A 23,111-nucleotide genomic window follows, 5' to 3' on the forward strand; every position below is an offset into this window, starting at 1 on the left:
GGCAGTCACTCCAAGCGACCATTAACATGCAAAAGCTGCTTGTAAAAACCAACCAATCAACCAACCAACCAACCAACCAACCCACCCACCCACAGAGCAAGAACACAAGCCTCTGGACAGGGACACGGTGCCAGCTAATGGCTAACAATGTTATCTGCTTATATCACTGATGCAGTACACCGCTACAGGGACAACACTCTGGAACAGGTATGTGTAACAAGCACTAGCGATCAAATACTTGCACCTGTTCTTAACTGCCTCACAAAATCTAATTCCACTGCCCATGCACTGTGCTTGGCATTATATGTCTGAACCATATGCAAAAGTAGGTTATTGCTGTCTCCCCAAGCACTGCCCAGGGTCCAATGCCTTTTGTCCTGTGACACTGAGCTGATTCCTTGCTACCTAACAGATCTCTTACTCACTAAGGCTGCATTTATTTTTGAGTGCAATCCCAAAACTGTGAGAGTCACTCAATGAAGAATTGTTTATTTAGGTTCAAGAGTAATGACAGCATGAGAACAGGTGACTTTACAGTAAATTACAGGTTTAAACAAGAATATTTCCATCAACAAAGTAGCATGCTTCTGAGAAAAACTTCAAATAAAAGCAGTAGACAAAAAACCAAAACAAAACAAAAAAATCCAGAAAAAAACCAAAAAGCCAAACCACATTTAAGAAGGAACCAGGCTTGTTTATGAAATGATTTTGATACAGTTGCCATTTACATCTCTTCCTTCCAACATCTCCAGGCCAAATATTCCCTTGTCCTTTATTTACTTTAACACAGTAAAGCAGCCACATAGGCTCATTAATAAGCACTCCACTAGAGCTGAGTGAACTGAAGAATCAAAACTTCACTGCAGCTGTTCCAGCAATAAACCAATAAACAAATTTCAGTAATATGCTCACATGTCCTCTGTGCTACACCAGAAGAGACTGATGTCTTGGCTATACCAGACGGCATGATGTTTACCCGTGAAAAACTGAATGGAGCCCAGAGCTGACAGCTGGAATTAGCCTCCCATTCAGAGGATCTTCAAGGGGGACTACAACCAGCCTACTGTACTGGAGGAGGAACACAGCAGGGCATAAGAGTTTCAGAAGTCCCTGGAAAGGATTGGGAACTACCTCCTGAAACAAGCAATAGAGGAGGCAATGAGGGGAAGTGCCCCCATGGACCTGATGCTCACAAACAAGGAAGGGCTCACTAGTGATGTGAGGGTTGAAGGCAGCCTAAGCTACAGTGACCGTGGTGGAGTTCAAGATCCAGAGTGCAGTGACCAGAGCAAAGAGCAAGCTCACAACACTGAACTCCAGGACAAGCAGATGTGACCACTTGGGTGATCTGGAGGAGTCCCGTGGGATAACACCCTGGAGTGAAGAGTGACTCAAAGAAGCTAGTTCATGTGCAAGGATTACCTCTTCCAGGTGCAAAAGTACTCCATCCCAACAAGCACAAATTCAGGCAAAAAATGCCAACAGGCCTGCATGTTTGAACAGAGCTCCTAGAACAGAAAGGAAGTATATGGAGGCAGAAGCACGGACAGGTAGCCTGAGAGGAACATAGAAGCACTGTCCAAACACGTAGACACATGGCTAGGAAAGCCAAAGTCTACCTGGAATCACATCTGGCACAGGATGTCAAAAGTGAGAAGAGCTTCTCTAAGAGAAGTGGCTCAAGGAAGACTAGAGAAAATGTGGGTAACACAGGACAAATTCTTCACATCAGTCTTAACTAGCAAGACCAGCCTTTAGGAACTCTAGGTCCTGGACACCTCAGGGAATTCTGCAGCAAGGATGATGATCTTCAGCTTCTACTCAGCTTTGGTGAGGGTACTCTTGGAGACTCACGCTAAACTGTGCTGAGTTTTAGGCTCAACACTAAACCATGCTGAGTTTTGCGCTCCCCAGTACACTAGAGACGTTAACGTACTGGAGAGAATCCAGCAGAGGGCCATAAAGATGATGAAGGAGATGGAGTATTTCCCACAGGAGGAGAGGCTGATAGAGATGAGACTGCTCAGTCTGGGGAGGAGAAGGCTTCCAGCCATCTCATGAATGAGCACAAATAGCTGAAGGGAGAAAGTGAAGAAGACAGCTCTTTTCAGTGTTTCTCAGCGACAGGCCCAGAGGTGAAGAGCACAAACTACAATACAGCAGGTTCCTTCTGAACACAACGAAGCCGTTTTTTACCATGAGGGTGACCAAGCACTGAAGCGGGCTACCTAGAGGGGTTTTAGAGTCTCCTTCCTTAGAGAAATTAAAAAATAGTCTGGACCTACTTGCTAGAGATGACCCTGCTTGTGCAGGGAGGGCCTTAAGGTGTACTCCAGAGATCTCTTCCAAGTTCAGCTATTCTTTGTTTTCCCTTAAACATAAGCCAATTAAAATGTGTGGATAGAGCCCTGTGGCCTTGGTTGCCTCACTGCCAGATCATTCATCACATACATGATTGCGGGTGGGTGGACAAGGAACAATGAATGGAAAGTTCTTGACACTAGACTACATCTCATTTCAGATGTTCAGAAGTGAAATGAGAATAGGATTGTCAGGTTCCCTCTGAGGGAAGGGCCTAAAAAAAGACTTTAAACAAGACAGAAAAGTGTGAAGAAAAGGAATAACGGAGGGATTTGCTTGCCCAGTTCCACTCACATTACAGAAATTGCACCTGAAGAACTACAGAGTGGAATACTGAGCATCTTACGACGGAAGATCTCTCCACAGTGATTATTTTTTACTGTCTAGTGAAAAAAATAATTACTACATAAACCTATAATCTCACGTTGTTATTTCCAGGAGGGATGGCAGATATAGAGAAACAATCATGCTTTGAAACTCTCATTCTGCCCCTGGGTATTTCTATTTCCAGAAGAAAAACAGCAAAATGAAATCACATAGCATACTGCAAGCAAAGCAGATTTACAGTGATTAAACATGATTCACATCTCTCTCACCTTCTTAATAAAATATAGTTGGAAAAATAATACTATGGCCTAAGTTTTCTGTTGCTTATATTTTACATCTGTAATTTTGGCCAAAATGGCCAGACTGAATAAAGTAGACACTAACTGGCCTCAAGCTACAAGAAGCTAAAGAATGGCTTCCAAAGGCAGGCACTGCAGCTGTCGCAAACTTTCTACTTCCACCTGAACCCTGCCTCTGCATCCAGTCAGAGAGCTGCTTACATTCACAGGAACCATTATCCCTTTCCAGAATTGTCTAAGATAGGCTGCCCATAGCACTCAGGACTTTAGCCCACAGATAGCAATAATAATTGTTCCCAGGACATGGAGCTTTTCCTGGCATTGCCTCAGTCCAGTCACTATAAATAGTATATCAAAAGTCAAGTCAGGAGGAAAGGGAAAAAAATTCCCTGGCAATCTAAATAGGCAAAAGCCACTTCCTCTTATTCAAGCACTTACAGTGAGCCTAGGGCTGTCTTCGTACACAGAGACAGAATCCATCTCTCATTTGTTTCTGAATGATCTTGCCTTGCATTCCCCTCTTACTGCAGATCATGGCATCAGGTCCACTTGCCGTGGTCCTACAGCCTCTGCAGATGACTGTGCTCACTGGAGACAGTTGTAACAAATGTTCAGACTGCAGCAGGCCCACTGCCACCAGGACTAGGATGATTTCCTTTAGTGAACAATACCACCTCAGGACCATTGCAGAGAAAGCCTGAACAAGAGGGCCTTCTCTTGAAACACCTCCACCTGCAGAACAACTTCACACAAAATAGGAACACCAGCTAAGCCACAGTCCTTGTCAATGAGGATAGTGCAACTTACCATCCCCCAGCACCAGGACTTTCCAAGAAAACGCAGATCTAGCTCTGATTGATACACAATATCGGATGCAGGGACAGAGCGTTGCAGGGCTAGCACCTCAGGGAGCAGAGCAAGCTGCCACTTCCCATCAAGTCAAGCCTACTATGAAAGGAGAAGGCAGAGCCTGGAGTGCGCAAGCGCTTTTCCCTCAGCTTGTCTCAGTCATTTTTCATATCCTGGCACAGTGTCAGAATGCCACAGCAGTTCAGCTGGGCACAGCTCATCTCAGACACTGACCCAGTTTTCCTCAGCTCCCCCTACAACACTTGTCCCTGTGTTGCCTGTGTTTGCCTGACTGCTCACTGGAGACAAGTTCCACCCGGGAGGCCAGAGGAGCAGCTTCTGGCGACTTCTAACAGTAACAAATAGCAAAACCAGCAGAGAAAAGTGCTGGGATCGTGGAGGGGCAGTAGGGAGAGGGGTAAAGAAAATGAAAATGAAGATGAGGAGAGGACAGACCAAGAACCAAAGAGGTAGAGAAAGAGGCATTTAAAAGCTCACTTGGACAGTAAGGCCAGAGAGGAAATATTTAGAGAACTAAGCAAAATGCAGCAAGAGGAGAAGGACCGAGAAAGGCAGCTTGGAACTTCACCAGAGCTTTAGGTACATGCAGTAGTGACTTTAGGGAATGTGATGCAGGTGACAATGACTTTTTGTATGCAGATATGACTTGGAGCTGAACTGAGACATAAGAAGACATTTAGAAGAGCATAAAATTGCTCACTTCTTGACTGAGGCAAGTGACCTGTATCTTGTATAGGAGTTCTGCTCCCAGGTGTACTGTGGGGCAGCAAGAATAAACACTAGATGTGAGAGTATTGAAAATGAACAGTGTCAAAGCTGGAACTGGAGTCAGTCTGGGAAGGATGAGTGGACACAGATGATTTTGAGACCTAGGGAAAACTGGATGTGGAGAGCTACAGAGGGCTTCAAATGAGAATGACTCTAGGTAAAGGGATGGAGATTGGCACTTGGCACGATGGTGGAAAGTAGTTAGCAACCAATAACACTGTAGAATCATGATGCAGACATTTAGACAATACATTTCTCAAAATGCTAGAAATATAGCATAATTAGCATGCAGAATACACACTAGAAAATAAAAACTGTAGTGTCTTTTAGACAAAACACTTCTTCCCCCCTCCCCTTCCCATAAATATATCTATGGCTTGCTTATGGTGGTTGTAAATTCCTACTGGGCCAGACTATTCCACAGCGACTGCTACTGTGCCTCTTGCATCTTGTTCTGAATAAGGTGGGATCAGCCTGCAATAGAAGCCAGGCACAGTGATGCAATAGGGTCCTGGGTTGATCTAGAGTTTCACACTTACTACAACTGTTTGGGTGGAGAAGAGAGACTGGAAAAATGAAAGAAACATAAGGAGAGAAAAGTGTATCTTTTGAGTCTTGAAGAAGAGTATCAAATCAACTGAGATAAAATAAATTAAGAACTCTTTCCTCCTTAACTGTTGATAGGAGATCAGTTGAGTAAGGGATTTTTTAGGTAAAAGAGGTGGAGCTGAAGCAATTACTGCCTAATTATATGTGGGAGAACTGCCAGGGAATGGGTCATGTGATGAAAAAAAAAAAGGCAAAAACACGAGAGGAAAGATTTGGGCAGGGTAGGACAGAATATGAGTAGACAGCAAGCACTTGATACAGGAAAAGACGCAAACTACTTGAAAAGCACCAAAATGTATGTGCAAGTAGCAGAAGGAGGCTCAAGGAGCTGATGAAGGGAACAGTATGGAAGAAAAAAAATTGAAAAGGGTAATCTAGATCAAGGCACCAAACACTGTTGTCAGCTGTGAGTTTACCTTGAAATTAAAGCTCTCACCCAGGAGAGGCTAAGACACTGGGTTTGAAGCAGAGCAGGCTGTGGGGCGGGAGCTTACGGCTGTCATCAGCCACCTATTGGGAGGATATGATGAAGGTGTAGGCACGAGGTGGCAGAACATGAGATAACAGACACAAGCTGTAATAACCTCTTACTACATGTTACTAAAACCTTCTTCTGCATAGGAAAAAGTAATTTCACCATGGGTGTTGTCAAATAGTGGAACAGTTGCCCAGGGACATTGTGTAATCTTCATCTTCAGTAATAACTAAAACTAGAGTAGAACAGGCCTTGAGTGACCTAACCCAATTTGGTCCTGCTTTGAGCATGGGGTTGGAGCAGATGACTTTCACAAGTCTCTGCAACGTAAATTATCCTGTGTTTTTAAAGGAAGCATCCTTTAAGTGATTAAAATTTAAGAAGACCTTATTGTGCTCTTTTTTCCCTTTGCTACCAGTATATGCATATTTTTAGCAGACTATCTAATCTTTTATTTTAACATAAATCTTAACATTCTTTTAGCCTCACACACTGAAAAAGGTTTATCCAAGATGATGAGAAAGGACATTTTTTAGTAACACAAAAATAATCATGCAATATTCTTCCCAAATGAGACCTCCAACAGCTCTGTGCACAGTTGCTTGCTCCTGTAGTTATCAGTAATACAGATGTGATTCGTTCTGCAATCAGAAGGGACTGCATATACTAAAGGACATGGGCAATTTTATGGAATCCTTACATCAACTACAGAAGACAGGCAGACCTTTTGCTTGCTAAGTACTCTTAAAAACAAACATCCAGAGAAAGAAGAGAGGAGAAGCAGCCATGTGGATGGCTAACCTTGGTAAACACCCAAATGCCCACCCTCTAACTCTTTCTCCTCAGCAAGACATAGGGAGAAAATCGGATAAGAAAACTTGTGGGCAGAGGTAAAGAAGTTATAAAGACAGGGAGCTTGTTTACCAATTACTGTCACAGGCAAGACAGACTTGGCTTGGGGAAATTTAATTTATTGCTGATTAACATAGATTTGGGTAATGAGAAAACAAAAACAAACATTAAACCAACACCTATCCTCCTCTCTCTCCCAAGTTCAGCTTAAAGCTTTCCACTCCAAACTTGTTACCTCCTCCTCTTTCTGGCTGGTATTTTCTGCCTCTGGTTAAGTATGTTTGTACAGAGGTGCCACACACATGGCTAATCAGCTCAGCTCTATCCAGAGCTCTGTCCTTCTTTATTTGGAAGTTAGCTTAGTACTATATCAGGCAGTCATTCCTCTTCTATTTTTTTCTATATTGTCATTTAAAAAATATTTTTTAAAATGTCCCCATCATAAATTCTAAATACTATTTTCAAAAGCACCTGGTAATCTAAATCCTATATAATTTTGCATGGCAAGGCACCCTGTGTGCATACATCTACAGAAAGAAAAGGAACTAAGGTCCCAAGCTTCTTTTTTCCTCTGTAAACTGCCATTCTCTTTTTTGACTGTTCAGCATGACAAGTCTAATTAGATTAAGTGAAAAGTGAATCCCACACAGATTGCACCCACATCACCCAAAGGGCTTGCTAAAGGTTGCTGTTTCACTCTTCTATTTAGCTGGAGAAATCTGCCATATAGTAACACAGAGCAGGCAGTCTTATAAAAATAAGGAAAGAAAGTACCTTAAATCATGATAGGGGGCAGGGGGAAAAGAAGGGCTTTCTATCTATCTGCTTAGAATGGCTCTTGGCAGATTTGTTGCTCTAAATAAAGAGATAACAGCTGGTCCAGGAAGGACTCCACAGGCTTGCATATGGTGAGGGGGAAGGCAATGCCCACACACTCTTCTTTCTACCAAAGTGTAAGAAGGAAACTTGCTTCTCCTTCTTATCCTTGGTTGATTCTTCAGTCTTATTAAGAACACCTCTCTGCATTATAATCTGTAGAAATCTACCCTTGAGCTATTGTTTTTGTTCTGCTTTCCTCTAGAACACTGCGGTGGCTCTGTATCAGGGTGGACATCTGTTCTTAGGGAATGAGAACACAAGAACAGAGGAGAAGGGCTGGAGAGGACACCACACAGAGGAACACCAAGCAAGGGAACACGAGCCGAGTGTGGCTTCATTCAGACAGGACAGCAACATGTTGTTAGCAGGAGAAGAGACTGGGAATGATGATCAAGCCAGAGGAGTTTACAAGAAACATGAGAAGGAAAGAATACCCTTTAACATTATGATTCATATTTGATTGTCATTGGCTGGTCTAGGCTGCTCATGGAATCTCGGGAACTAAATTATAGGAACTGACTTTTGTAGCTTGATAGACTGTCATTATTTCAGTTATTCCTTATAATATTAACCATTTTCACCTGTCTCCAGCTTCTGTGACAAGGAGGCTGCAAGGAAGTATCAGCTTCCACTGAGTACTATGGAAAACAGAAGAGATATTTTTTAAAAAAATCCTTGTTTTTATTTGGCAAGCCAAATTTCTTTCATTCTTTTTTTTTTTTTTTTACTGCTTAAGACTACTATTTGAAACTAAATTATTGACTGGCAGTTTATTTAGACTGTAAAGTAGTCATGCTACTGATGCACACAACAAATTTAGTGCCATACAGAGCTGCTCTGTCAGAGCTTACTGTCTCTGAAGCAGCACTAAATGAATGTAGTCACATTTCTCTCAGAATGAGCAGGATAAAAAGGCACACATATTTTAATTATTCTCAAAATTTAAACAAGTGAAAAGCACTTACCAATTTTAATTGCTTTTTAAGTTTCCAGTACAATGACCTGTATTTTAATAAAGCTATTTTGCATGACCCAAATCACTTCATGAAGCAGGAATTTAAGGTAATATTGACAACATTAATTAGTCATTGCATTTGCACACTGGTGTTAACCAGAGTATTTGTACATTCCGTGTCCAAGTTGAACTATTGTTTGAATAAATCCAACTTTTCAACTTTGTCTGCAGCCATAACTGTGTTCCACGTGACATTTATCTTTTAGAGTACTAAGTGTAGCGCAGCAACATTTTAAACTGCTGAGAGATTTTGAGTAGATGTGTGTTAAAACAAAGGAAGGACCAGAAGAACATCGCACACAAATTACACAACCAACATAAACAGTTTGCTCTAACAGACTGTCCTAACCTTAAGATAGAAACACAGTCATGACATTAGACTGGGTGCTCAGGCTTGGCCAGATTTTAGCCCAATATCACTTCTGACTGACACGTAATGTACTCTACTTCCTCTGACAAACATATCACAGAAATACAGAGAGTACATTGTTGGTAATGATGATACCATTGTGACTGCTTTTTCCAGTCAGAACAATCTCACAGAGCCACATTTTCCCTCTCCCATGACCAGGCTGCTGCCCTTTCCCCTTTTTTTATTTTATTACTATACACTAGCAAAAAGTCTCGAAATAACTAGGACAGAGAGTGTATTAGCTCTGGGCTCAACTCTCCTCCATGTGGCATCTTCCTTCTAACGCTGCTGTCTTTTGGTAAAGTAGTGGAATTACGGTAGATCTGGCTAAGTGACAGCTCCGGCTAGATCTGTGTAAGTACCCTCAGAGGCTGTCTCTGGTGGCAGTTGTAACTAAGGCCTGAGTGGAGCTTCCAACCATATTCTTAGCAGCAAGCAGTGATATCCTGGTTTTGGCCAGGACAAGGACAATCTCTTGCATTAGCTGGGAGTGGGCATGGCTGTGGGGGTGTAACCAGGAACAGATGTTACTCTACACCACCCTTATCATTGACAGGGGTGGAGGGAAGGCACTCACACTTCCAGCAAAAGGGCATTCCTTTCTGTGGGGAGAAAACCTTTCTGTGTTGGAAAGAACCAATGTGATCAGTATTTGTTTATTGTCACTTCCCATTTAAATCATCTGTCATACACCTTTTGTTGTTAATATTGTTGTTGTAATGTTCATTTTATTATCTCATTGCTGTTTCCAGTAAACTGCTCTTATCGTAACTGATGATCTTTGTCTTTTGTGCTTCCAACTGGAGGGGGAGCAAGTGGCAGCATGGTTTTAGCGGCAATACCAAACTAGAGAACACCATTCCTAAACCAGGAAAAATGGTCACTCCAACTCCACTCTGAGGAGCTAAATGTGTGAAAGAAGGCTGCTACAAGGCGATCTCTGTGAAAAATTATTTACTCTCCCAGCTCTGTGAAATTTTGGCTAGGGCCAAATATTGTTGACACAGAGAACCAATGAAAAAATGGCTGCCTGAGGGGAAGAGGAAAAAAGTTCTCTCACCTTGGCAGGCTCGTTCATCATCCACAGGCTGGTAGCCAGCCTTGCAGGTACATCGTCCAATGGCCACCATCCACTCCCCTTCTCCATTGCAGTGCAGCCGAACACTCGAGGACCCCGTCGTGCTCGTCTCTTCAGCGTTGGGTACACACGTCCCCGGGGACTCCACCAGTGAGGTCCTCTCCCCACCAGCAAACGTTTCAGGAAAGGAGGCAAACCCTTTCACCACAGCTGGGCACTTGTAGAAAAAGACTTGGACTGCCACCAAGGACATGCAGGCTCCCGAATCCTGGAAGGCCAGGTAGAAGCCATGCTTGGTGAGTGGCCCAAAGCTACGTACTTTAACATTCATCTTGACCACCTTCCCAGTGCTGTCCACCTGGGAAAAGCTTTCATCAGCTGCAATAGTATCCACTTTGGTCCAGGGGCCCTCACGCCACTCCGGCATGTCCTGAGAGGCAATGTCAGTGTCCGACTGGTGGTAGTACAGTGTGAAAGTCTCCTTGCAGGAGGAGGCCACGGTGCGCATGCTGGCGCAGTCCCTCACAGAGAAGCGGAGCCGGACGTGGACGCGGTGGGCCCCGCGCCGCTCTATGAAGTGAGTGCGCAGCCAGTTATTCTGACCTGGTTCAGCCACGTTGCACACTTGAAAGGTTCGGATCAGACGCTTCTTGTCATCCAGGACACTTACCTCATCCCACTACAATGGATATAGAGGAGAAAAAAGAAACAGAAATAAAAAAATGGATTCAGTATTCAACTGCACCAAAAATACAGGACAGGCCTTTGTCTTCCCCCTCTCCTTGCCATGTCTATGACGAGATTTGAACTTGTTTATGCTATGTGCAGCAGAGCCTTCTAGACAGAGTGTGACCCTGTAAAGAAGAGCAGTCAAACCTCTGAAGTAAGAATTGTTGTGACAGAAAACATAAATCATGCAAACTTGGCCACACAACATTGAGAATCTTAAAATGCGAGAGTCACACTTCTTCCTTCCTATCTTCCCATCTCTTGTCTCCAGAGACAAAACAAATGATACAAACAAATGAAACAGAGCAAGAGACACTGTTCTCTGGAGAACACATTAAAGCATAAGTCCGTTCTACCTAGCTTTACCATAGTGAGAGCTGTGTTCTGACATTTCTTATCACCATGGCCACTACAGGGGCAGGTCCAGATTGGGTTTGTGCCTGCAGGAAGGCATAAGGAGGGGTGGAAACAGGTTCCTGTACAAAGCTGTATGACAAAACCCTCCTTACCCTCTCAAAAAGCTTTACATAATAGGTACAAGGCCCTGGTTATGACAGAGGACGCGCATAGGTGAGATAGAAGAGATGGAACCTGCTCAAGCATTCTCATGCAAGTCTGACCAACCACCTTCTCACAATAAGATCTGTACTAAGACCATTTGCCAAGAAGAAACAACAACAAGCTATGGTCATTAGTGACTCCCTCCTGTGTGAAACAGAAGCACCCTTTTACTGATCAGAACATCTTTTCAGGCAAGTGCTGTCTCCCTGGGCCCAGTTTAGCAATGTCACCAGATAATGGAAGAGCTCAGTACAGCCTTCAGACTACTATCCACACCTGCTTTTTCACATGGGTAAAAATGATGTCCCAACAAAAAGTGAAAAGTTGATCAAGAGTTTTCAGGGCCCTGCATGAAATGTTAAAAAAATCTGGAGCGAGCACGGGTAGTGTTTTTCTCAATCTTTTCAGTAGCAGTAAGGCACATTTGAAAGAAACAAATGATGCTGAGACACCAATACTGGCTACAGGACTGGTGCCTCTGCCAAAATGCTTGGGTTCGTAACCACTGAAGAATCTCTGAGACATAGGGTGTGTTGGGACATGACAGGATCCAGCGTTCTGATGAAAGAAATGCATCTTTGTTCATAAACTGGAGGAACTGATTGGGAGATTTAATCTATAATTGATGAAAGAAGGGCATACCACCAGGAGAGCTGAAGATAAACCAAGGGCTGGCATGGCCTAGACTTAGGACGGCACTGCCAGCTGGGATCATGTATGCTGCTCCTGGGAGCATGGAGAGCTCAGGAGAACAACTGAAATATTGTTTGTTTACCATGGGAGCATTGGGCAATCATTCATGGCACAAAACTTAACTAGAACAAGTGCCAGATCTTGCACCTGGGATGGAGTAAGTGCAGGCACAAGTACAAACTGTGACAGGAGTGTCTGGCAGGGAGGGCCCTGGGGGTGCTGGGGGCAGCAGCAGCTCAGTGAGAGCCAGCAGGGCAGAGCCCAGAGGGCAGGAACCGTGTCCTGGGGGCATCAGACACAGAGCACAGCCGGGCACAGGGAAAGTCTCTGAATGTGTGCAGAGGGGGGAAACAAAGCTGGAGAAGGGGCTGGAAGGTGTGTCCTGGGAGGAGTGGCTGAGGGCTCTGGGTTTGTCCAGTGTGGAGAAAAGAGAGGCTGAGGGGTGACCCCCTTGCTCTGCAGCTCCCTGAGGAGGGGAGGTGGAGAGGGAAGTGCTGATCCCTTCTCCTTGATCCATGATAGGATGCATGGGAATGGTTCAAATCTGCCTCAGGGGAAGCTCAAAATTGACATCAGGAAACATTTCTTTACCTAGAGGGTGGTCAGAGACTAGAACAGGCTTCCTAGAGATGTGGTCAATATCCCAAGACTGTCAGTGTTTAAGAGACATTTGACAGTGCCCTTTGTAACATTTATACTTCAACTTTTGGTCAGCCCTTAAGTAGTCAGGCAGCTGGACTAGGTGATTGTTGTAGGTACCTTCCAACTGAAATATTCTATTCTATTCTATTCTATTCTATTCTATTCTATTCTATTCTATTCTATTCTATTCTGAGGGGTGGCTGGAGAACTCTTTAGTATTTCTGGAGCAGAGGTGAAGGAATAGGGTAAGGATGTGGCAATAGCATCCTACTTAGCACCCTTCTCTCTTAACAATCTGGCTTTGCAAAACACACTGTGTTCAAATTCTTTATATGGACAAAACCTATAAACCAAGTCTCACAGTTTCCCTTTCTTCATCAGATGCATGCATGTCTTCCCAGCAGACAGGGGGTTGAGAGGAGGGACAAGGGAAATGCTTACCCCATCAGAAGGATGTGCAGTCCAGCCAATCTCTGAGGTCTCTTGAGTCGTATCCAGAAGTATTTCTGTTTGTATTTAAAAAAATTAAATAAAAAAAAGTATTCTGTGCTATTCCAAGTCAGACTAAAATCTTATCTGTTCCTCTCAAGATTTTCTTGTGGAGGACTTCCATACACCAAAAATAAACATTCATGTTTTGAGACTAAATATTACAGGTTATGTCCATACTAATAAATTAAGAAAGGCCAAGACAAAGGCAGAGGCAATAGGCATATAATCGTGCTAACTCATGATTCTCAAGTGGCTTGGCAATATTCTCACCAGACTTTCCCAGGCAAAGTATAAGCACACTGACAGCATGGTGCAGAGTTATCATAATGAGCAGTTCAGATGAGGCCCCACTCTTTTTGGAAAGGAAAAGGTGGGACACAAGATGAGCTACATGAATGCATGCCAGTCTCATTAGGACTATGGTTGCCCATTGCATCTGCACATGCAAGTGTGGACACAAGGCCAAAACATGTTTGTTCCCAGCCCTGGAACCAAATTTATTTGGGAGTTTATGACCCAGCTGATCCTGTAATGGATTAATTTGTTCTGGAACTGGGAATTACATTGCAGGCCTGTATAGGAATCCCAGTATTAAATAATCTGTTGCATTATTACACTGCTCAAGAGTAGGGTACATGCAGAACTTCACAGGGCTAGTTTATTCCCAAAACTAGTCTGCATTTCCATTGTTATTGAATCTACCACTGCAGACAGATCAGATACCAGCCTTGACTGCTCTTGGGCAATTATTCACTGCTTGGGTACAAAGAAACACAAAAGAGATTTTGACAGTCCAAACTATAAACAAAGTATTCTCCAAAAGAGAATGTCAGGGTCTGAGACCACTGTGGTATGCAAGCATGTGCTCTTCACTCTGTATACTTAGGACACAGATAGGTTATTTACATGTGTTGATATATACTGTATAAATCAATTGGCTTTTCCTAAATTCTGGGGAGCTTTATTTGCTTATTTTGATTTTCATATTTCTATCTTATTACTTTAAAAAAAACCTGCAAAAAACAGATTAAAAAATCCAACCCAAAACCTAACAGCCAGCTTACAAATAAGGTTCATGATCCATTAATAAACCTTGCAAAGGTTTAGTAATATGATTGTTCCATGTTTTATGCAGGAGAGAGATCCTCAATGTTTTCTATTTCCAGTTATGAATTGCATATGTCACTATCCCTATCAATACACCTGGGGATTCACTCCACATCAATCACTGGAAAGGAAAGACTTATCCTAATGAAGACATGATCAAGTGAGCAAGTTTATACAGACCTCAGCCTTCACCAATGTCCCTGAACTATATTCCCTATATTCCTACAGGACATTTTATACTTTTTAGACCTCCCTGAGGATGCAGCTCCTTGATTCAAAAGCAGTGCAAAATACGAGGCCTGGCTTGCCAAAACTGGAAAGAACTACTGGTTACAGCTGAAGCACAATCCCACTAAAATTATGTAACAGACCTCAGGAAATGCTGATCTGCTCCATTCTGAAGGATAGCTCAGCTCCAACAGTCCCTCTGAGCAGCAGAACATCTGCAAAAGGCCTATGCCTCCCTGAGGCACAGTCTTCCCTGGGCTGCCCTAGCAGCAGAGGAACTTGGCATTCCCCCATGCCCATTACCTTCTCAATTGCACAGTCTGGCACAGGGATTGCACAGTGTCTTGTCATTACTTTGCCACTGGGATCCCAGACATATGCTGAAATAATACACAAGGCCATTTTTCAACACAGAAAGAACTTTTTTCTAATCAGATCTGAGTCTCCCATTTACTAAAGTACAATGCTTCTACCCCTTGGAAACTCTAGAAGTAAAATAGAGAAAAGTTAATCAGGGCATGGAAAGCCATACAGAAAGTGAGAAAGAAACAGAGAAGAAAGGAAATGGAGAAGACTTGCTCAGTAGCCCTTGCTCTGCCATGTCAAGCAGATTCCCCAGACAACTTCTCACCAGTGAGCAAGGCAGTATTTACCAAGCACGTGAGTATTTTACAAGCAAACAGAAATAGGCAGCCTGAAGCAGACAGAACTGTCCCTTTCACAGTGAATACTTTAAGTCAGAAACCACTAGAAAAATAAGAAAAGTACACAAGAATTTTGTGTGCATAAATCTCATTTCGCAACCTACGGCCAGAAGTCCCTCACTATTTTTGTTCTTCCTCCCTTTCCTACTGGCTCTGTGCCTGGAATCACATCCCCAGTCACACTAGCTGCATGCACACTCATAAATCTAACAAGCTGTTAAACTGCTCTCTAGCTCTGAGGACAACAGGCACAGTGTGGTTCATGTTCCCATGGCTAAAAATTCCAACCCCACAGAAGTGCACAGCTGCATCCAAACCACCTCCCAGGAAAGGTCCTCAGTCCATCCAAACCCCTGTTTGTGATAAGATTATTTGGCATGGGCCAAACAAACCCATGGCTGCGCTCATAATTTAACAGTATGAATGACTACATGTGTACAGGTATAAGCCTTCACTCTGACACTTTATTAGCACTGATGACTGAGTAGCACTTCACATCCTCACTGGGCTGGGCCACACCAGTATTCTGCTCCTCTTCAGTGCCAACAGAAATTATCTGTTCAGCTGAATTTATCACCTTAGAAGAAAAATGACTTATACCCTTTCAATATTGCTCAAAATCAAGGGTCTTGCAACATCAGGTTAGACTCAGTCTCAGTCCATCCCATGATGCTGCTAGGGGCAACACTGATTCAGGTATCTCAGGGTATCACTGGAGCAATATTCTACTCTGCATTAAAAATGAGGAACAGGCAAGGTATCTGAGCAACCTAGAGGCTTTGAAACATGTGAAATTATGATAATTCTACAATTCTTTTTCTACTCCTGATTTAATCTCAGTTTTGAATAATGATATTCCGATTGCATATTACAACTGTTATTTTACTTCAAGGATGATAAAAACAACTAATGAGAGATTCTCCTATATTTCTCTTCCCTAAACTAAAAAAAAAAAAAACCAAAAAAAAAACCATCACTTTTTATAGAAGAGTCAAAGAGTCAAACGGGTTCATTACACTCTGCAAAATCTAAACTCTCATTTGAGTATTCTCAGTTCTTGCCAGCCAGAAAGGTGAAATAAAAATCCCAAATACTTCAGCTCATACTATTCTGTATTTACACCACAAACCAATCTCTTGGGCTACATTATGCTATAATGTCAACATCCAGAAAAACTGGGCAGAGGCTGGAAGCTACTGCAGATCAGGCTTTCAGAATAGGCACATTAATAATTTTTACATTTTGGTCTGCCTGTACTTTCAAGCAAGACTATTAAGCACTTGTGTTACAGACAAAATGATCCCTTGATGCAAGAGGATGACAATTCACCCAAGGATGACTGACCCTTAGACAACCTTCATGGAGTCAGAGATGGCCTAACAGCTTTCTGGATTGAAGAATATTTGCCCCTGGTGTCTTAACAGTGCAGTGGTGCAAGAGGGAATTATACAACCAAAGCCTTGCAAACTACAGCCACCGACAGGTGAGTCGATCCTGAGAAGAGAGTAAAAGAATCCCTTTACCTGTGTGATGAGAATCTGCTACTAAAACTGTAGAATCACAGAATGAAACAAGCTAGAAGGGAGGTACAGAGGCCATCTTAACCAACACCCCCCCCCCCGGCTCAAGGCCAGGCTAAATTACAGTAGGCTGCTCCAAACCTTGTCCAATTGAATTCTGAATATATCCAAATGTACACTGATAGAAGGCAAAGGGCACTATGGTAAAAGGTAACAGTCAGAGAGTTTGCTTTGCTATGGAGTGAATGCCTCAAGCAGCAAAACTTGCTTGCTTAACAGATTTGAAAAGAACTGAAACATTTCTGAGCTTATTCTGCCTTCCATGATCATTCCTTGAGAAAGTAGGAAGTGTGTGAATGCTCTCTAAGAAGGCTGGGAAGAGAAAGCATTCCCTGGGCTTATGCAAAAATAGTGTTAGGAGCTGTCAAATCCAGTAACCTCACAGAAGCCAGGCTGCTGCAGCTCCATGGCCCCAGGCACAAGCAATAGCAGGGTTAGGTGCGTATTCCCAACAGGCACACACACAAACACATGCAGACACTGCACATCTATGAATGGCCAGCCACAAAGATCAACACAGGCAGCAGCACTCACCAGTCATGCAAACAGAAACAGCACCACCAATGGCCTCATCCTGCTTCCCCTTCTGGTTGGTCAAGATTCAGGTCTGCTAGTGGGAAATATATATGCATTTGTATACAGTGTGGATCTCTGCAATAACTGTCCTTAAAGATTTAGCCTCCTGACCTCTGGATCTGTGGTCTCTCCATCTGCTGCTACCTGAAGCTCACCTGAAGCCTCACTCCTGGTGTGAGCAGCCAGACAAGCTCACTCACTGTCTGTACACCCCTTCACACACACACAGAGGCATGCTACAGATTCCCTGCTAAATGGCTTTAAGGGTGCAGCCTACCCAGCAGCTAGCCCTGGCTGCTTGCTCTCCTGAACTGCTATTCTGTGGATCTCTCCATGAAGTGGTCTTTGACACTCTGCCTACCCAGGAGCTGCCCTGGGATCATCTTGTCTCTGGGTACACTGAGATACACAACACATACACAGTACTCTCAAAGAACCCCTGGAACTTATGGTGACCAGAATACCTGACCTGGACCTCCTCATAGTTCTTCCCTCCCTAGATAAACCCCTCTGTTTGTCTCACTCATAGAGACACACACATTTAAACTGGTGTCTCACTCCTCCTCCAGACTCCACTCTTTCCCTGCTTTCCCATCCCACTAACTCCACCACCAAGCTAGTCTGGCTTGCTGTAGAGATCACAAACTCACTAATTCAAGCTCACTCACTCCAGCTGCTTGCTGCTTACATCACAGATGCACAGATCCTGTGACCTGCGGTCCATCTTGAGTTCCTAGCACTTGATTTTCATCCATTCCATGATCTTCAGCCGCTGGTAGCGCTGACTCATGGGCCACTCTGACCCGTGGTTCAACTCCAGTTGCTGGTATATAAATGTGCATATGCACACACGCACACTCACACAGACACACACACAGACACACAGAGACACACACAGACACACACAGACGTACAAAAACAAAGCCCCTTCACCCAGGTAACTGGTGAAAAATGGAATTTAGTAAGAAGATAGGACAGACGGTGGTGATCAGATGCCTGACAGCCATACTGACCTGCAGTTGGTGTATGTGACTGGCCCCTTATCTCTCTACTTTCTCACACTTAATCCTCCCTTTCCACACCTACAGTTACTCCACTAAACAACCCACAATAAATTTTGCAGATTATCTTCCCTACATCCCATAACAAACACCATGCCCCTTGCTGGCAACAATCTGCTTCAATCTGAAAGGTGCTCCAGAGAGCACTTCCACTGATTTAACTTAATGGGTTCATTCCCACCCCATGGACTGATCACAATCCTGTGATAGCTCTGGGAGAAGCTGGGACAGGGCACTTATTTCTCTGTTAGGTTATTGAGGATCCCCTGCCTTTCACTGTTCCTATGTGCTCCTTTTAGCATAGGGAGAGGACCCTTTTATCAAGAAGTTCTTATCACTCATATAAACAAATATATTTATTTATTCATTGTGTCAATCATTTGGAGACAAAATAGGGTGAAACCTCTGGGAAGCCCTAAATACAACAGAATGTCTTCCAAAACTAAACAGCAATTGTGGTGAAGTAAATAATATATCAGTAGCTAATGGCATATGCAACTGCAGTAAGTACTCCTTTCTTAAAAAATGAGTTGATGAAACAAGTAAAAAACCAAACAAAAATAGCCTAAAAAATCCTACTTGTTCATAACTACCCAACACCAATGTTGATGTTGTTTTTTAAAAGAAAATGTCTTAAAGATTTCCTATGACTTAATACAAAAAAACAAGCTACAGAATTATAGAATATGCCTCCTAATATAAGAGAATATATACAAAGCCAATCTTTATGAGAGAAATTAGCCAAATTTTTTCTTGTATAAAGCTGTAATGTCAATCCTGCAATGAATGATCCTGTGTTACTTCTGTAATGTTACTTCTCAAATGCAATTAATTTTAGGAAAGCTATTTGGAATCAATGGGTATGTGTTTATAAAGTTCCATGAAGTATAATGTAATTTAACTGCTTGCTCTGTCAAGAGCAAAATGCTGACACTATCAGAATATCAAAGTTGTCATCTGCAAGGAGGAATTCTCACACTCCAACCAGGAGTTATGTACCATCTGTGAAAGAGAGAAATGACAGCCAAATGCTGTAGGATATAGAAGTACACAGCTTTTTGCAAGGTAACACAGTTTTTAAGCTTTATGAATGATGGTATATTTTTCTCTTCCCCAGCCCCTTTTTTTTGTTAAAGCTCTAAGGAAACTGCTGGGATTAGCATGTTGCACTACTACTGATGTCAGAAAATGCAGACATCAAGAAATTAAAATTAAAAAAGGTCCAACTTTGCATATGAAATCCAGTTAAATTACTATCTACAACTTTCCTAGAGATACAATATAATATCTACTCTTCCACAGCTTAAAAAGTTCATTCTCCAAACACTCACTATTAAGTCTAGAACTTGGGTCTAACTGCCACTGCCATCAAACCAGCTACTTTTGATGCAGCACAGCGTGACTTTTAATGCTTATCTACATTCTCCTGCTTGCTTTTCTTCATAGACATTAAGAAGTGAGCTTATTTTTTCCAAAGTTATACCAAGGCATACACTGAAATTCCCAGAGACCCTGCATTACAAGAACGCCATTCCTTTTCTTTGCAGCTCTAATTAGCTTTGAATATAAACAGTGTTAGCTGCAGCATGAATAGTCTCTCCTGTCCTAGTGGCCTCCAAGCAGCAGATCTGGAACAGGTTTAACACAGGGCATGGTGCAAACATGGGAACAGGGATGTCCCTAGCACAGGAACTACACAGGAATCTGTTATGGAAGGAAATGAATCAAATGGAGCTGCTGAGACTGACCAGAAGGATAAACCTCTGTCTGCTCCCCCTTTACAAACAGGCTGCACATCCAGCCAGGTCTCATTCACGTTCTGCATGCCTACAACAGGGTATTCCTCTACCCTGGGCCTTCCAAGCATGTGACAAAGTTTTTGGCATGCAGGAGAGCACCAGGAAAGAACTGTGAAGAAAATGTTTGCTAGGATTTTTAACTCATGTGAATCGCACCCAATCAAACAAAAAAGTTAATTTCACTTTTTTTCCCCCTGAAGTAAAATGACATTAATTTAAACCTTTTTCTGTATATACTAAACTGCATATAATAAACCAAAAGAGAGTGGTATTTTTCACTCTGAAGATTCCCTCTGGGGAAGGTATATTCTCCTCCACTTCAAAGGCAAGCCAATTTGAGCAATCAATATATTATTTTCAAAAGCCCAAGACAACAACCAGCTAGTAGAAAAAATAGGGGAAAAATGAAATGTCTGACCTCACTACCTTTTTTCTTCCGTATTCCCTTTTGCCAAAGAGATACTCTTAAAGCAAAGAGGTTTTACCAAAGCAGAAGAATTATTGTCTCTATGTCTTGAATTTCTGGAAGATACTTAGAAAGACTGTCCAGCGACTCTGCAGGCTTGAGAGCTTGTTGTAAAATAAATACAATCACTTACAGACAGAACACATCATTCCTCTGGAACATATTTAATGAGTTCTACAAAATGAACTCTGCTTGTGTTTACAGCTGTAGACATTTAGAACTCCATCAAAGCAAAACCAATATTCCACATAAAATTGATCTCAGTGCCCTAGCAAGAGCTATTTCATTAACAAGTTATCACTTGCTCTCACCTGTCTTGACTGCAGCCCATCATGCATTCTTAAATTCTATGCTTCACAAACTTTTAAAATCAGAAAGGTTAACCTAAAATGTTAACTTAAATTCTCAGGGATAAACTGTAATTACATACATGTGTAGATTTTTAAAGAAATAAAATTACTGTATTTCTTTATGTAGCTTTGAGAAAAAGGAAAAATCCATTATTTCACCCAGTATGTAGTTCAAAAGTAATGCTCTCAAAATCAAATCCTCAAAAAACTCTTGCAGAGCTATAAACACTGAGAAATGTGATCTTAATGAAAACTTCTGTGCAATTGTGTTTCCTTTTATAAAGCTAACCCCCTCCCTCCCCCATATATAAATGTTTTCTGTTTTCAAACCAGTCTTCCCTCAAGTTTCCATTCAGGCTTTTTTTTGGTGTAAAAATCATGTCTAGAAAACTTTGCACAGACATGCTCATTCCTGGTGAAATCAGTATGTCCAAATACTAGAGCTATATTAAATACATTCAGCCTAATGCCTCCTTTTTATGCATTAAAACCAATACCAACAAAATCATTTCAATTGCTTACAAGAACTTCTTCACTTCTGAGTCATGAGGGTGTTTAAACTCCCATTAGGTCCTGTAAAAGCATGCTGTCTTCTTTCTGTCTGAGAAGCATTCTGCCTAAGAAGTATTTGCTCTCTTCATAATGCATACGAAGACAGTCTGAATCTTTTGGCTACTTCCCCTCTCTACAGCTTCTCCCTCTTTCCTTAATGATTAACATTAAGGTTTAGAAAATTTCAAAGTTAGAACAACATTTAGTTTGAGACAGAATGTGATTTACATTCAGACTTTAACTCAAATGCCCGAGAAACACTAGGAAGAATTGATTGATTCATTTTCCCACTCAGTCAACTCTCTTTAGTTGGAGGTGAAATGTGTTTTAAACACCATCTAAAACTTCTAAGAAGCTCTACAAAAACTGAAGACCACACTGGATATTCCCTATATTTTTCAACTTAAATCTGAAACCTGAATTTCAAGTTTCTGCTGTATATAATGAGTCAACAAACAAGCCATGGGCCTTTTTTCTTCCTTATGGACAACTCTGCACTAAAGCAAAGTTTTCCACATAGTTATCATCAGACTTTCCTCCCCTACCATATAATTTTTATTTGACTTTTGACCACAACAAAAATACTTACCTCTGAGATGCAAATCAGCTTTAAAGTGCAAACTTAGGACCATGCAGTACAGTCACAATGAAGATGCTGACTCCCTTGACCCTGAATTGAGAGCTGAAGTTCAGCTCATGGACACCTTTACTGTTTCCTCTCCACAGGCAGAATTTTACTGTCCTATTTTAATCCAGGCAGGTCAACTATGTGATCTGTGAAGCTGTATCACACAGTGCTTTTGAAACTCTTTTTATCTTTACAAACTTTCAGGACTGAGCACTGAATTCAAAAAATGTTCGTTTGTACAGGCATCACTCAGTTACTTCACATTTGGAGAGAGAATTTCTATCTCATTTCTATACCAGTTACACAAGGAATTACACAGTAATTTTTAATACAATTTTAAAATCAGCAATTCACAGAATTTCGGAGATTTAAGAATTTGTATTATAATCTTACATAAATTATTTAGCCTCTGAACTTCTCACACACACTGTATTCCCCTCCTATTATGAGAAGGGATGCTTTAACAAGCTTTCCTCTTTTTATTAGATCTCACACTATTCTCCTTTCCTTTCCTCTAGGTCTTTCCTTACTTCCCTTTGATTCCGTCTCTCCCTCCTCTCCTCTTTCAGTGGCTCTCAGAAATGCAAGAGATGAACATTCATCACAAAGCAGTACAGTTCACTGAGCACAAGTAGCTGCAAGGATATTCTTGGAACAAACAAGGGGACTGTTTACAGTACCTCTGCCCTTCTCTAACTCTCTTCCACAGCTCCCATCTTATCTCCTGCTCTCATCGCCCCCCCTTCTATCATCTATTCTTTCTTCTACCATTTTCTTGGCACCTCTTTCCCCCTGCCTACCTTTTCCCTACCTTGCCTCCAGTGCTTTCTCCCTCCTTTCTGCTGGCTAAATGTGAACTGCCTCTTCTTGTTAATGCAGAACATCCTCTCCTATCTATTATTTGAGGCAAGTTTTTCAGAGGTGAGACAAAAACTCTTGATTTCAGCCCATTGGGTGCTGTCTTCTCGAACGGTATAAACGTCCAGAGATTGTTTCAC

The 23,111-nt window shown here is 42.2% G+C and overlaps 1 protein-coding gene across 7 annotated transcripts in view; it reads right to left on the bottom strand.

Moving 5' to 3' along the window:
* Positions 1-23,111, bottom strand: part of EPHB6 (EPH receptor B6) — a 66,470-nt gene that overhangs the window by 23,963 nt on the left and 19,396 nt on the right. For 6 of the 7 annotated variants that reach the window (XM_064724255.1, XM_064724282.1, XM_064724263.1 and 3 more), the window contains exons 3-4: positions 13,012-13,076; positions 9,928-10,624 (exon numbers count right to left, since the gene is read on the bottom strand). In XM_064724255.1, the coding sequence (XP_064580325.1) occupies positions 9,928-10,624; positions 13,012-13,076 (762 nt within the window). Of the gene's footprint in view, positions 1-9,927; positions 10,625-13,011; positions 13,077-17,215; positions 17,289-23,111 lie in introns of all 7 variants that reach the window. The other variant, XM_064724293.1, reaches the window with a different exon arrangement.

This window comes from Zonotrichia leucophrys, chromosome 1 (assembly GCF_028769735.1).
Source record: "Zonotrichia leucophrys gambelii isolate GWCS_2022_RI chromosome 1, RI_Zleu_2.0, whole genome shotgun sequence".
In the NCBI taxonomy this organism is placed as follows: Eukaryota; Metazoa; Chordata; class Aves; order Passeriformes; family Passerellidae; genus Zonotrichia; species Zonotrichia leucophrys.